General features: G+C 39.0%; 1 protein-coding gene across 1 annotated transcript; it reads right to left on the reverse strand.

The window, feature by feature from the left end:
• Nucleotides 1-4,220: 4,220 nt before the first annotated feature.
• On the reverse strand, nt 4,221-14,528 carry LOC139742169 (peptidyl-prolyl cis-trans isomerase 6-like). The gene is made up of 4 exons (XM_071652740.1): nt 14,472-14,528; nt 12,077-12,290; nt 6,268-6,390; nt 4,221-4,587 (listed from the first exon to the last, which is right to left on the reverse strand). The coding sequence occupies exons 1-4, from the start codon at nt 14,526-14,528 to the stop codon at nt 4,331-4,333; spliced, it is 651 nt and encodes a 216-aa protein (XP_071508841.1). The 3' UTR covers nt 4,221-4,330.
• Between the last annotated feature and the right edge of the window lie 1,490 nt (nt 14,529-16,018).

The following is a 16,018-nucleotide window of genomic DNA, read 5'->3' on the forward strand; positions in this document are numbered from 1 at the left end:
AAGCAACAGATGCGTGGAAATCATACTGCAAAAGGGAAATTGGCAAGGCAAGATCGCGCTGTTCAATGTCATTTGATATCTGAATGCTGTCCTGTGAAACGTTCTAGGCAGATCTCAGTCACCTGAACACAATTTTTCCTGTTCAATTTGATTTGCTCTTCACCACTTCCAAGTGGCTTTCTTTAAGGTTAATGGCTAACTCCTTGAATGAAGACTACAGTCACTTTGGCATTGTAGTGACAGCATTTGCCACAATGTGGAACGTTATCGATATTCATGGCCAGTAATTGTTGCACAGTACTCTCTTTGTCATCGTAAATGGTTTATAGCTGTATGTGGCTGAGAAAACAGTTCCAGTTGACACTTTCTGAACCTGATGAGAGTGTAGTCTCTCCTGTTGAATGAGCAAGCCATCTGAAGGAACAGGCAATCCATCGAGTAGCCTGTGCATATCCCACATTTTTCCGCAGAGAATCAACAAATCAGGTGACGTCACCACATGTTCAGAAACGCAAAGATTGCAAGCAGGAGCGTAAATATTTAAATTGCGCCATATGGGACCCGAATGTAAATTTGTCATCCTGTCTTTGATCTGATTTGTAGTATTCAACAGCAGCAGGTAAAGATGAGCATCTGACTTATTTTGAGGTCGTGTTGGGAGGCTCAACTTGTGCAGTGACTTGTGCAATTTCTGCTGTGATGTTGTTGTTGTGTTCTGGTTATTGGAACAAGTCTTGTATTCAGGCTCAATAACTGCGGGGATGATTTTGAGGGTCCGTGTGTGGCTCTGTAGCAGACTATACACTATCATGCTGCTTTCGTACATCTTGAATGAGTGTAAAATTTCTCCGAGTGAGATTTTTGTGCCACAAACTTAATCAGAGATGACGTGCGCCAAGGCATGATGGTTCAAGAGCAAACGATGCCTTTTACAGGAGCAGCTGTTTACCAATAACTTTGTGAATTCCGTCTCGTGAGTGCTGTGAATTTCGTCATTGCATTGCCAACTTTAGCCTAAGCTTGCATCATAAATGATTGGTAGTTGGTTTGAGATATTACCCAAATATATTTATTTTATGTACATTGAGAGCAATTAGCGTCACAATTACGAACTACAGAAGTAGAGTGTCTTGAAGTGCTAAACGAAAACGATGAAACTGTCTTGAATTATGGCTTTTTCCAATTTTCATTTCACAGTGTAATGCATTGATCACTCGTATGAAGCGTGGGTTTTCAGGTTTGCTTTCTTGATTTGATTTTTCATTGCTTTTAAATTGATTAGTCGGGCAGGATCTACACTGATGCTTCTCTTAGTTTGTATTGACATTAAAAATTGGACCGTCTCACACTCTCTCTCCGTACTCCCTTCACAGCAAAATTTTCTAATTATCTCCTTTGCCTTTCTGTTTCTTAAAATGATAGTAATAAGCACTGTTCCCTTTAGTTTGGAATTAGAAAAAAAAAAAAGAGAGAAGAAAACGTGTATTCCTCAATAAAACTTATTGAATGAGCATTTATATTCATATGTTACAATTCATTATCTGAAGATGTTTATTGTATTGGAAAAGGAGAGCAAAATATGCTCTATAAGAACTAATGATAATTTTTTTGAAGTGGGCAGAAATGTACTTGGCTTTGTGAAAGCATGTCCTTTCCCTTCTCATTGCAAAGGAGGAAAGAATCTTATGCGGGATTGATGCCAGTATGTGTAAATATGCATTAACTTTTATGAGAAATTAAAAAAAAAATGGCTAACTAATACCAACCATTGAATTTGAGCCTATTGTTGCATTTCATTGATTATACCAACTACTAAAACATATTTGAGAGTGTTTGAGCTGCATATACATGTACCTTGGTTTTCTTTTCCTCCTTATTTCTGTTTACTTTTTCTTCTGTGATATATATATATATATATATATATATATATATATATATATATAGAGAGAGAGAGAGAGAGAGAGAGAGAGAGAGATACGTATATACACACATACATACGTATATATATATATAGATAGATAGATAGATAGATGTAGATAGAGAGATAGATATATTAAAGAGATTAAGCAAATTAAAAAAAAATCAAGGAACAACAGCATAGCTTTGGGTCCATTGCATTCTACAAATCATTTGTGTATTGACTTCGAAACCTCTCGACAAACCAAACAAACCGACAGAAAACAGACACACACACACGCACACACCATCACACACAGGAGCAACGTGATACTTACAGGGACTGTACAGTACTGGTTGAGGTGGGGATTCATGTTTTGAACACTCCTAAGTGAGATAATGAGAAACCTCTTATGAAATATGAAAGAGCATGTAATTTTAAGAAGGATTCAACGTTTGATGAAAATTGGTTTTCAAATTTTGAGATATCCAAACAAGTGATAATAATAAAAGGCGACAGGCCACACCTTTTATTAGGATCTCTTTGTTTCACCTTGTTTTTGGATATCTTAGCCATTTCAAAACCAATTTTCATCAAATAAACTTTTAATACCCCTTAGAATTGCATGCTCTTTGACATCTAATAGACTGGTTTGTGAATATCTCGCAAAACGTTAAAAGCTAAATCCTCACCTCAACCAGAACTGTTAACACCATTGAACTCCTCTTGACGTAAACAGAGAACCAAAACAAAAAGAAATTGGGCATCAGTGCGAATGTATCTTTATTACAATTACATCTGACATATTCAAGAAAGTACATCAATAAATTAAGACTCTTAATTTACCAACATAATTTGAAGAACACATTTCTCACGAACAGCAACCCACAACAACAAACAGAGTGTGTTCGGAATACAGTGCAAAATGTACCGGTGAACATTGCATTTTCTCAAAGACGCATACACATTGTACAATCGTCATGTTCAACAAACTTGAAAGTCACTCGAAATTCTCTGTATAAAAATCATCAGCATATTTTGCAAGTCACATGAACTTATTTGAACGGTTTTTAACAAAGTGTTTCATCTTAAAATAATATATACATTTTATTCTTAATATCCCCATTGAATTTGATAAAAAGTACTGTTGCTCTTCTCAAAATACACGTATTTTACGTGAGTGGGGAGTTACTTTATCATGTATATCGCGCACACGTTGATTTATAGGATCAAACGGTGTAAGTCATATCTTTGGCGTCAAACACAAACATAAAGGGGTATCGCCATCCAAGTCTTAATTTTTCGCTGTAACGTCGCGACGTGTTTGTTTTTGTTTTGTTTTCCTGTTCTTCTTCAGCCTTATGTAAATTAGTGTAACTGTAACGCTCCCGATAGTAACTCTTACTGACTCCTTTTGTATCGATATTTAAATATTGTTGAACTATAGTGGGAAAGTACTTGTTATTTGCATTGAAACATTTGCATTTTTTCCCATTTTCTCTTAATACTGCGAATAAACCTGCACGTCATTAATAGGTATACTAAGCAATTGCATAGACACTCTTGAATTCTTTCAAAATTAAATGAATTTAACAAGAAAAAAAGTAAAGCTGACAACGTCTTATTGGTAGATATGTCGGAACACTTATCAATTATCTGGCATGACAAGGGCATCACTATATGCGTGCAGCAATATAACTGAATCTACACCCTACGAATCGTGAAAAGTTATTTTGCACTCATCATGGCAACGTGTCTTGCACGAGAAATTACAATTATTGCCCCAATCTTTACTATTTTGGTTCGTTTGTTTTTTTTAGGAGAAATTAGCTGTGCTAATTGTGAAAACGTAGACTGCCGACAGTCAACAAAGTATCCCCGATGGGTGGTTTTCTGTAGAAGTTTACAGATATTCAGTGTAAAACTGGACCAGTCCGGTCCTTGGTCTCTTCCTCAAGGAGTGCGAAGCACATCGGATTGACATGCATACGCCCCAGCGCAGTTCCTTCGAGTTAAAGGGCCACTCGGGACCAGTTAAATGTTAGTCTGAAAAAAGAGTAAAATTTGATAACCACAAAAGTGAAAATGTGATCAAAATCTGACAAAGAAAAAAAAATGGGGAAGTTGTGATATTTTCATGTTTCGCTAATTTTTACACAACAATTTCATGAAAAACAGTCAATATGAAAATACAAAATGAGTGAGTTCATAATGTAATCGCCTTACAACTTCCATTATTGTTTAACAATTCACAATCTCATTATTTGTTTGTTTGTTTGTTTGTTTGTTTTTGAATTTTGATCAGAATGTCGCTGTTGTGCTTACAAAATCTTGCTCTTTCTTGTAAGATTTAATTTAACGGGTTCGGAATTGCCCTAAAAGCTGCGCTAAAAATGAAATGAACTTCTCTTTCCCCCGCGTATCCACTGCTCTCTACTCGGCATCTATAATGGGCATGGCCACACCAAGTTTCTCCACTTCGAACCTGTCGAAGGGAGCCAGCTCCTCCACGCTCGAGGCCGTGACGACGACGTCTTTGATGGGCTTATCGTTGACGTCCGTCTCTGTGCGCTCGACGGCCGCCAGGGTGTCGATGCCGCTGATGATTTTGCCGAAGACCACGTGGGCCCCGTCCAGCCATTTCGTCTTCACCGTCGTGATGTAGAACTGGCAGCCGTTTGTGTTGGGTCCTGTAGTTGATGAACGAAAGACCGTACGACATGGTAGTCTTCAGATCTTACTTTTCAGTCCCGCGTCGGAACACTTCACGACGAACTTATAAAATGCGTTTTTCTTTACATGTACTTTCTATTCGTGATGTCATTATTTGAGATGAATCATTGACGAATACACATCACTGGTAATCTTTTAAGTACAATACCTGCTACTCAAAAAATCTATTTTCTTCGTGCTGTGGTACAGACTTCATAAGAAGTGAAAATGTTTGTTCAACTTCAACAACCCCTTTTTGGAAGTGCTGCTGATGATTATATCATCGTGTTTATTGTGTCTGAAATTCCAATGAATTGAAGTGGACGCAATGAACGTCGCCGAAATGTGAGTACAGGAACATCATACCCCCAAACCTCCTTGTTGATCCTATAGGGCCTATACTTCTGATCACCTCAAGCTCATGATAAGGATCTATGGAGAGCAATATGTGACTGACATCTATATTCTCATAAAACTTTTAATTTAGATCTATACGTCCTCTGCCTGATTTGGCGAGATGGCGACACTTCGAACGGCGATGCGTTATCCTAATCAAATCTATTTAATTAACCCTACAAACAAAATTAATTCAAAACGAAACAAACAGAAACCACTCATCAGTTGTCGCTAGTAAATGATCTGCTCAATGTGTTTTAGAATTGCATAACATGTGTTTTCCTTGTTTCCAAAACTAAGTAGTAGTAAGATGACTCTCCGGGAGTTCCCTTTTCAATATAACAGGACCAAGTCATTGTGCGGGCACATTATAACTCAAGCTGGTATCCATACTACAATCTTCATATAGGCCACTGTACACAAAAGGGAAAAAGGGGGAGTACTGAGCCATAAGCAATATTACACGGGTATGAAGTCACTTCGTGAACGTCTTATTGTGGGGTGACGCACATGCACTTGGCACGAGAAAAAAATTTAAAGGGACTGTACAGTTCTGGTTGAGGTGAGGATTCAGCTTTAAACGTTTTGTGAGATATTCAGAAACCACTCTATGAAATGTCAAAGAGCATGCAATTCTAAAGGGAAGCAAAAGCTTATTTGATGAAAATCGGTTTTGAAATGGCTGAGATATCCAAAAAGAAGATAAAACAAAGAGATCCTAATAAAAGCGTGTCCTGTCGCCTTTTATTATTATCACTTTTTTGCATATCTCAGCCATTTGAAAACAAATTTTCATCAAATAAACGTTGAATCCTTCTTAAAATCACATGCTTTTTCATATTTCTTAAGAGGTTTCTCATTGTCAAACTTAGGAATGTTATAAACCATGAATCCCCACCTCAACCAGTACTGTACATTCCCTTTTAGCTGTTTCCAGGCTTGTTTTGTTTTGTTTTGTTTTGTTTGTGTTTTGTTTGTGTTTTGTTTTGTTTTTCTTTGTTTTTCTTTTGTTTTTGTTTTGTTTTTATGCATACTCATGGTAGGCTCATTTGATGAATGATTCATGAGTGCATTGTATACGCACTTGTGGCAACCCCCCCGGAAGTCGTTCATTCGCGGGTTCTTGTAAACCATTTTTTTTTTCTGTTTTTGTACTATTACGAGAAAAGCATTAGTGTCAATCCGAAAATGTGACGTACTTAAAGAGGTTCTATAGGGATAAATAGAACCTCTTTGGATGCATCTGGCTATTACATTCTCACCAGCATTAGCCATGGCCAACCAGCCAGCGCCGTAGTGGTCAAGCTTGAAGTTTTCGTCGTCAAAGTGGTCCTTCCCATAGATGCTCGTGCTTCCGCTACCATCGCTGCTGAGGAAGTCGCCGCCTGTGGGTCGGGGGACAATCGGCGTCAACACACAAAATAAAAGAAGATAAATGAGGGTAGTTGTCCTATAAGAAAAGGCGCGTAGTATCTTTACAGCAAACGTCGATTTGTGACAGCTGTAATTACAGACGATAATGGTCAAGGCAACAATTTTCACTCATACATCATTTTTTGAAAGTGCGATCCAACTCCATATTCAAGCGGGATTTAGTAAGTATCAAAGCAAAATCAAATAAACATAATAAAAGAAGTTTCATTCACTTTTGGAAATCAAAAGTTACGGCAGTTTGATGTTTCCCTTCTTAACAGCTTACATGATGAGGCGGTGATGTCATGACTTCACAATAAAAATCATCCCACGGTATCGGCAACATGCCGGCATAAAGAACACAAACGAACAATACCTGTAGTCACGCATGGTGCGGGACAACAGAAATAATCCAAAGCAACCACGCATGTATGTCATGATTGAGCTGTTATCGAAGAGTCTCCATGAAATAGTGTGGGACAATGTCAAACTGATGCAATATAATGGTATATTTTGTAACACTATACCAGTTCTTTCATTATGGTATGATTTTTATCAACTCGAAATACACAATCTCAGCACCACGTATGAATTTGACTGAAGATTATTAATGTGCTCTAAATCGTTATAAGACTTGCAATCGCGCATGACGTTTGTAGCATATACTCAAAAATCTAACAGAAATTCGTATTTTCAGATTTCATTAATTTCTTTGACTTTTCGATTTCCCAAGTATGATTTTTGATCAGCGACCAGTAATAGGTTGATTCATTTTACTAATTCTATTCTTTTCATTTTAAAGCTCGCTTGAGCATAGGCATCACACAGGGAAATTAATTCAGATCAGTCATTAGGCTACGCTATTTTGACCATGTGAAACGAAACAGGAAACAGAGTCGATAGAGTCAGATCGAATTAATTAATCATACAGATGTCTGAGTCACAACAGCTAACAGCACCAGTCCATTGATGAGCTCCGGCACATTTCTGACCCAACTGATCAACATTTCCTTTTCTTTAAGATAAGATAGGTCCTGCATAAAGTGTTTGAGCTGCAGGAAATTCATGATGCGTCATTATAGAGAATAAGAGTCGATTAAACTTAAAATTCTTAAGAGAAAAGTTTTTGTAACGACCCGAATAGTGCCAAGGTATGACCAAGCTTGGGGAGAAGGTAGAATAAAAGGGGGATGAGAGTGGTTCAATATGGCTTGTGGTCTTCTTATACAGAGCCGAGGAACTGCTGTAATAGTGCAGGAAGGGGTGTAGTGCTAATGCTGGGGTCAAGGGCACCCCCCCCCCCCCACCCCTCCCTCGGAATCAGAAACCATACAAAAATGTTATAGTACGGTCTGCTATGTCGAAATATTGGATCCCGTGAGATTTTCGTGCCAAAATTGATTTTTTTAGCTAACTTTGTCAATTTTGGGGTGCTGAATCCAAAAAACTTTAGTTCCATTTTTTTCGACCACGTCTTCAGCCGCCATTTTGAATTTCACAATGGCCGCCATAGCAAACTGTATTTTGACCCAGTTCTCATAATGTGAGCATCAATGAAGGTTCAAATTTGATGCAAAAAGCATGTTTATGATATCAGACATTCTGATACACCATTTCCTGATATTGTAGAGTGTTTAATACAATTTGAGGGCTGCCATCTTGAAATTCAAAATGGCCGCCATAGCTAACTGTGTTTTTACCTGTATCTCAGGTTGTAAGCAATATGGAAAGTATTAATTTGAGGCAAAAAGCATGTCAGACATGCCAACATATACATTTTTGTTTTAAATGATGGATCATTTTGGTTAGCGGCCATCCTGAAATTCAAAATGGCCACCATAGTATATGTAATTGGGCCTATATCTCATATTATATGCAGTGTGTAAGGTTCTAAGTAGGGGCAAAGAGCATGCGTATGCTATCAGACTTTCTGAAACATCTTTTTCTGTCCATTTTGATATTATACTAGTAGGTGGCCATCTTGAAATTCAAAATGGCCGCCATACCAGAATGCATATTTTGACCCATATTTCATGTTGTAAACAATACAGAAAGTTCACATTCCGGGCATAAACCGGGCTCATGATGTTGAACATTCAGATGCACTTTGATCCCCTCCCTAAAATTGCAGATCATTTTTGCGGCTGCCATTTTATCTTTCAAAATGGCTGCTTTTCAGCTAATATCTGTGGTTCAAGCAACTTTTAGGCATATCAAGTTTATGGAGGTGTACATTGTACATTCTTTTACAAACATACACACACATAATTATACATTCTGTAATAATGGATTATTCGCATTGGCTGCCACTTTTGAAATTCAAGATGGATTTCTACCCATATTTGGTGCTGTAAGATCTTTATCCTGCAAATTCAAGCATGCTGGAGCACTTTCATGTATAGGACCTACAAATATGTGGAAGTCAATCACTTCAATAAAATAGTATTATCATTGCATAGGCAGGACTGTTTTCTGCAGGTACACTGCCACGTTGAAATGCAAAATGGCTGCCATGGGAAACAATCCTTCAAGAGCATTGCATTTGGGTAAAACTTGTGAATCATGTGATTATAGTGTCAAAGCAAATAACTTTCAAAGGTGAATCAATAACTGTGTCTGAGTGAACTAGATGCCCCATTTAGACGATTTGGTTGTGGAGTTTAAATAAACAATATTAGCCGTGTATCGGAAATTTACTTAGTTAACATCTTCTAGGCTCGTTCCCTGCATGTGTTTTTGAAGTCACAACACTTGTATAGGGCTGTACACAGTGGAGGATTGGTTCTAAATTCTTCCAGAAACAATGACTTTTGCATTTCTTGCCATATGAACATGATAATGAATTCTGTGGCTATACCGTTGGTGTATCGACCGGGAGCTCAAAGCATTTACTTGCACAGTTTATAAATGTATATCTGCTGGAAATAACGACAATGTACCACATAATAATCCCCTGAAGTAGAGGCACAAATTAGGGTGTGAAGGTTTACGAGTTTTGTTCTCTGGATGTGTTGTATCAAGATTCTACGAGAGCAAATTGTCCAGGTTGAAGTCATCCACGCCCAACTTCTGGAAGGCATGGGCTGTTTCATTGCACATTCTGCATGATTCAAGGCTTAGAGAATTCTTGATCCATCTGCTCTTTGAGACATCCTCAAATTTTCAACTTCAGCCTGTGCCATGAAAGGCATGACCAAGCAGACAATTGTTTTTCGCAACAATTTGCAGAACATAATCTCTCAACAGTGTCAATTGTACTATATCATCTCCTTTTCCAGTGATGGAGCAGACAACGTACGATGCAGTTTTAAAAGTAAAGCAAAGATCCATTAGGAGAATGAAAATGTCAGTGTCTAATACGTAATGATCATCAATATCTCTGAAATTCTATGTTTTGCTCTTGAAGTAGCATCTAATATATGCAATGGAATGAGGATATCAGCTTCCTCGTTGTGACGGGTGACAACTCCCATGGTATCTTTGATGAACCCTTTGTTTCTTTTTTTTCCCCGTTCTGTGTCAGATGGAAGAGAAGGCCATGAAATTGTTAGATGAAGAGTCACTGTGGAATTACTTAGAACAGTAGAACTCATATAACTTCCGATAATTGTATCGTCCAGTAATGACTCGATAATGACAAGTCTATCAGATTGCTGTACCAGTAGAAGCGTTATAAGAAGATAGTGGTCCTCTTAAGCTTAATGACTTTTTGATCCAATCTTACACAATGTATTTCAATTGCAAGAGCTGAATGTCTGGCCTTTCTCATATTATCCCAGACAGATCTTTTCTCATATTATCCCAGACAGGGTTTGTTTTGTTTTTTTGGTTTTTGTTTAATTCTTTCAGATACAAATTCTTAGTACAGAACATGAAAACTTCCCTTTTCATCGCTTTCTAGAATATCCTCCTTGAATGTTTCCGATATCTGATTGCCAAGCACCATATTCATAAGTTTCAATGCAGTGCAAATTTTTGAGATTGCCCTCGTGCGATGATGTTCTAAATTGTTGAGGAATTCTGATGCATCCAAAGTGCCACAGAACTGAGCTATTATTGCTCCTTTTTAGTTTTCGAATCATTGGCGGTACATCAGTAATCATCTTGGAAGTCTTGATAATTGAGGATGACCCACACAAGGGCAATCAGGTAAAATCTACTCATTGGCATTCCTTATTCATTCTGTGTTATTCCAGAAATACATCCAGCAATTATGAGCTCCCTGATGAGTTGTTTCATTTTGTGGTCAACAAACACGCTTGTGAGTGGGATGCCTGGTAGGGTGACTATGGCATTTTTTGCCATTGCGAGACTTTTCCTTGTTTGTCTTTATTCTCTCGAGGCGGTATCAAGTTTTTAAAGATCACCTCTAATCGTATCAATGCTTGCTTTTGTTCAACTATTTAATAACTGGGATTAAAAATAAATATCAACGAGGTTCCATGACAACAAATAATGTCTTGCCTGAGAGGCAAAACAAATCACGTGTACGCGAACCACATACCCGCTTGGCTATTATGGGACGTGGGATGTAACGCTTACACACTTGCCCACACTAGTCTTATGGGAAGTGGTATGGGACCCTTCCCCTCCCCCCCCCCCCCCCCTCCTTACGCAGTCTTTGCCCCTCAGGATGACTTGATGACGTCATTGGAACCTCGTCCTTACAGTCTGAATTTATGGCGGCCATTTTGAATTAAGAAATGGCTGTCGTTCTGCGTGACCTGAAAATGAATTCGGTCTAACTAGGACAATTTTGGCAAATTCATCTATGGCTCTTACCACAGTTACAGTATTACATGTATTATGTTTTTCTTTGGCCACCATCTTGAATTTCAAGATGGTGACCTATCTAATGATCTACAATAGGAAACAGCTGTACTGGAACGTTAGACACCACAATCATGTGCATTACTGAAAATTTGATGCTCCTACAGTAATTGCAACATGAGATATGCATAAAAACGCTACGGCGGCCATTTTGAAATTCAAGATGGCAGCCTAGTAATTGTATCAAAACAATCCACAATATCAGAAAATGATATATCGGAGTGTCTGACATCCCAACCATGCATTTTGCACCAAATATGAAGCTTCTACAATGCTCGTGTATGAGATGTGGTTCAAAATACTGTTTGCTATAGCGGCCATTTTGAAATTCAAGATGGCAGCCAACAAATTGTATCAAAACAATCCACAATATCAGAAAAAGATATACCAGAGTGTCTGACATCACAACCATGCATCTTGCACCAAATTTGAAGCTTCTACAATGCTCACTTAATGAGATATGGATAAAAATACAGTTTGCTATGGCGGCCATTTTGAAATTCAAAATGGCGGCTGAAGACGTGGTCAGAAAAAATGGAACCAAAGTTTTTTGGATTCAGCACCCCCAAATTGACAAAGTTGGCCAAAAAAATTAATTTTGGCACAAAAATCTCATGGGATTACATAGTAGCCCCTACTATTATTGGTTTTCTGGCTTTTTTGTTCGTTTGTTTGTTTGTTTGTTTGTTTGTTTGTTTGTTTGTTTGTTTGTTAGACTATGAGTAAAAAGTGTCCAGTGCTGCATCACTAGTTTTTGTTTTGTTTTTACTTTTTCTTCTTTTTTTTTGGGGGGGGGGGGGGGGTGGGCTGGTGAGTCGAAAACGATACCTTGGATCATGAATTCCCGGATCACTCGATGGAACTTTGTATTGACGTAGTTCTCCTCGTTTTTGGGGTCGGAGAAGGTGAAAAAGTTGGCCACGGTCTTGGGGACTACCTCGCCGAAGAGTCCGAGCTCGATGGTGCCCGCCGGCTCGCCTCCGATGCTGATGTCGAAGGAGACCTTGTGCGTCACCATGGCTTTCGCCTCGGGGTCATCGGCCTATGCCGCAGGGATAATAATGATAATGATAGTGGTGGCAATGATGATTACAATAGCATTGATAATGCTACTATACTTATAATAATAATAATGGTGGTAGTCAGCGTGAGGGCCTTGGCAAAAGGCTTGATATAACATGGCTTATTTTGGTCTTATTCCAATCAATTGCCTGATCTGATCGTTTTAAGTAACTAGGACGGAGAAATCAGCATCGTCGCCATGTGCTCATGAGTTTAAATTTTCAAGGGTCACACTGACGGCAGTGGAGCATAATATTGGCAACTACATGTAAAAGTATACGGGAAGTGAGTTTGTCTAGACGTATTCCCTAACTTGTCCGATTACATTGTCGTATCCATAAAAACTAAATTAACCGCACCAATCGCCCCACCTCCACTATATAAGGCCGCCATTCGCACCCCCCCCCCTTCCCTCACCGGAAGCGGAAAGGGGGGGGGGGGGGGCCTAGACGTCTGATTGCGGTGACTAATATAGACTCAGAACCGAGAGAATGAGTATCTTTCTGCAAGATACTAAGAAACTACATGTGAAATGCTACAGAGCATACCATTCTAAAAGGAATTCAAAGTTTACTTGATGAAAATCGTTTTTGAAATGGCTGAGATATCCAAAAACCACAAAGTAAAACAAAGATCGAGATCCTATAAGTTGGGTACTATGGGTCCCACCTTTCATTATGATTAGTAGCGCCTATCGCTTGTTTTGGATATCTCATCCATTTCAAAACAAAGTTTCATCAAATAAACGCTGAATTCCTCGTGGAATATTATACATATATGCGCTTTCATAAGAGGTTCTCACCAAAAATGTTAGGAACCTGAAGCCAGGTCTCAATCAAGACTATGTCATCCCTTTAATATTACCATTGTTTATAGACGGAGATAGCGCGAGATAAAACACAAGATGGGAAGAGACCGACACAGACAGAGACAGTGAAGGAGAGAGGATGATTCAAGAAAAGAACTTAAGAATGAGAAGAAAAAAAGCTTGAAAAGAAACAAATTCATGAAGTAGAAGGCGAGGGGAAAACTGCCAGTGCAGTGGGGAAGAAAACCCGTGTGGTTGAAATCTGCGAAGTGCACTTGGAAAAGTTCATGGGACACAGGTGAGAACAGGCCATAAATATTGTAGTCTTTGTCAAAGACCCTCCCGTTTTATAAAAGTGATTGCACGAGGAGCAAGCAGAGCGGAAGGGAAGAATGAATGGACACTGTGAGCGGAAAAAAAAAAAAAAAAAAAAACATGCCAAGAGCTTTGATACGAGGGGGAAGGAGATCGAGCATGCACTATTTTGTGTATGCAACGTGGCAGCGTGGATGCTGATCGCTTCGCAAGGTGCCGAACCATCGGTATGGTATGTAGCTGTGACCTTTTATTTTCCGGGGTCAGAAATATCGGAGTTTTTGTCAGCCCTATACACAAACTCACACACACTGCACACACGAACCCTTTCATGTCAGCATAGACATTAAAAATAGGCAATGATTATTTTGTTGACTTGAATGTTACTTGTCACTGTTGAAACCCTTGTTTGTATATCGCATATATTCTTTATCGCCATTCTGAACTTTTTGAAGTATAAAGAATATTAGGGTGTAGTAGGCCCTATATTTTCGAACTCAAACTCAAAGAACTTCGGGCCTTTGAAAACCTCGCAGATAATCAGGAGTCTTGAAGTAATCGGATGTGGATGGTGTATAAATAATGTTACAAATCATTATTGCACTCCATATCGTTTCCATGGAGGACAGATGAAGTCTCAACATGCTCAATATACTATGAATACTTGAATTAGACGCTGCTATCGCAAAACCATTAATTCTACAAAACCATTAGCCCGACCAGACGCCGTGCAACACTCGTGTACGGCGACAGGGCTGTGTATAGTTATAACCATCAGAGATAAAACTGTAGTTGATATGAAAGTTTGATATGCACGTTTAAATTTTTGGTAATTGCGTTTGGTTTAAAGAAAGAAAGGGAAACATAAGACATTCACGATATATTATTTCACGACTGTGTAAGTGATCCCGAAAGTTCAAATTCATGAAAATTATAACTTGTGTAAAGGATGCATGGTAACGAGACGACAGGCAAGACCCATCTCAAGAATATCGATAAGGCATCTCTCAAAATCGTTTGCATGAGCTATACACTCACCTTGACAAAGGATGCAACCAACACAACAAATAACAACAGAGTGATGTAGAGATCCATGGCAGCTTGCTATCAATCAATGGAAGTCCCTCGAACTTGAGATTGAACCAGCAGTGGACGGATAAGGCAAATTATGACAAGAGGTATGTGTATGATACTGGACCGGGTCGTCGCGGTATTCACGTTCCTTCTTCTGCGATAGCTGGATGGCAAGTGCCCGTGGTGTATGAGTGGGGACGTGGCCGCGCTGTCACCCCTGAGCAATCCTGCTGTTTTCTCCCCAAGCTGGCTAGAACTCTGGCCTCGTCATCAACATCCGTCGCTAGAGACTCACGTGCAACGTGGCAGTTCTATAGTCTGCCACTCTACATGCAGGTCAGACCTTTTTGGGGGTAAACTGTTGTAGCTACAGGTCAGAATGTAGAGGAAATGTAATAAACTTTCGGTAATCCAGGTGCAAGCTATCGAGCGATGTCTAAAGGAAATTGATAGAGGAGCTCGTAGATAACAAAGTATACAGAGGATTAACATCGGTGATTAAGGTAGCGAAAATTGTATATGGAAGCGATCTGTTAACTTATACATGTATTACACAGCATGGTGGAACTATATTATGAAATAGTTGGGGGAAAAGAGCAAAAGCGTCAAGACAGATAATAACCCTACATCAGACGCTGTATTATAAACATTCACAAAACGTCGCGGCTATGTTGAAGAGCATTGTCTGACCATCAGAAAGCAAACTCCGCCAAGCCCTTCCTGCATTACTCACAAAGAGTTGTTTACAAACTCAGTCGAACTCATAATAGCCAGGTGTTATCATAGCCGAACAGTGCATATTATTGGTGTCAAGTTTTTCATCTCTTCCCCCTTCTTCCTTTCTCCTTTCTTTCTTTCCTTCCTTCTCTCTCTCTCCATCCCCCTCTCTCATCCTGTCTATTCCTGCTGGTGTTCTACCACGCTGTGTAGTGGCAATTTCAGAGCTAGTCTGAAAAGAAAGAGTAAAATTTTATTGTTTACCATCATGGTCGATTCTTCTCCTCTTTTCCATAATATAACGTCTGTTAACAATGAATGTCCCATGTCCTTCTCATGTTATCGGTATGTAAAACATTAATATTTTATATATATACTGTTGTGTTGGGATCGATTTAGTTAAAGAGGTAGGCCTATACACGTTCACGCTGCAATGTATTTTCAAATGTAGTTTATTTGAGAGGTTGTTTCTGGCATGACCTCTCTCTTCGAGCTTCTCCTTCTCGAATGATACAATTCTGTGTATATATCGATCACACATTGGTTACAACATACAATGAATTGGTGAATGGGGTGGAGTCTTCGTGTTAAAGACAGGGTTTTGATAGGGCAAAACTTTGGTTGTTATAGAAACAAAGGCGGGACTAGTTTTAGAAAGAAGGAAGTATTCTTGGATTTGGATTCAACAACAATCAATGGGGGAAGGGCAGGATGTTTGGGTTTCGTTCGATGGGGCGACAGCAATGTATGCGCAAGGGATGATGGAGGTCAATAACTGGAGGTGGATATAGTAT

This window comes from Diadema antillarum, unplaced genomic scaffold (genome assembly GCF_040938485.1).
Source record: "Diadema antillarum isolate AM-2024a unplaced genomic scaffold, OU_Dant_1.0 seq00000981_RagTag, whole genome shotgun sequence".
NCBI classification, from domain to species: Eukaryota; Metazoa; Echinodermata; class Echinoidea; order Diadematoida; family Diadematidae; genus Diadema; species Diadema antillarum.

Excerpts from the sequence above, each read along its gene's own strand:
- LOC139742169 (XM_071652740.1), bottom strand. The coding sequence starts at position 14,528 with ATGGATCTCTACATCACTCTGTTGTTATTTGTTGTGTTGGTTGCATCC. Across the intron at positions 6,391-12,076 it reads CCGGGAATTCATGATCCAAG|GCGGCGACTTCCTCAGCAGC; the intron begins GTATCGTTTTCG and ends CCCGACCCACAG. Across the intron at positions 4,588-6,267 it reads GTTGGCCATGGCTAATGCTG|GACCCAACACAAACGGCTGC; the intron begins GTGAGAATGTAA and ends CATCAACTACAG.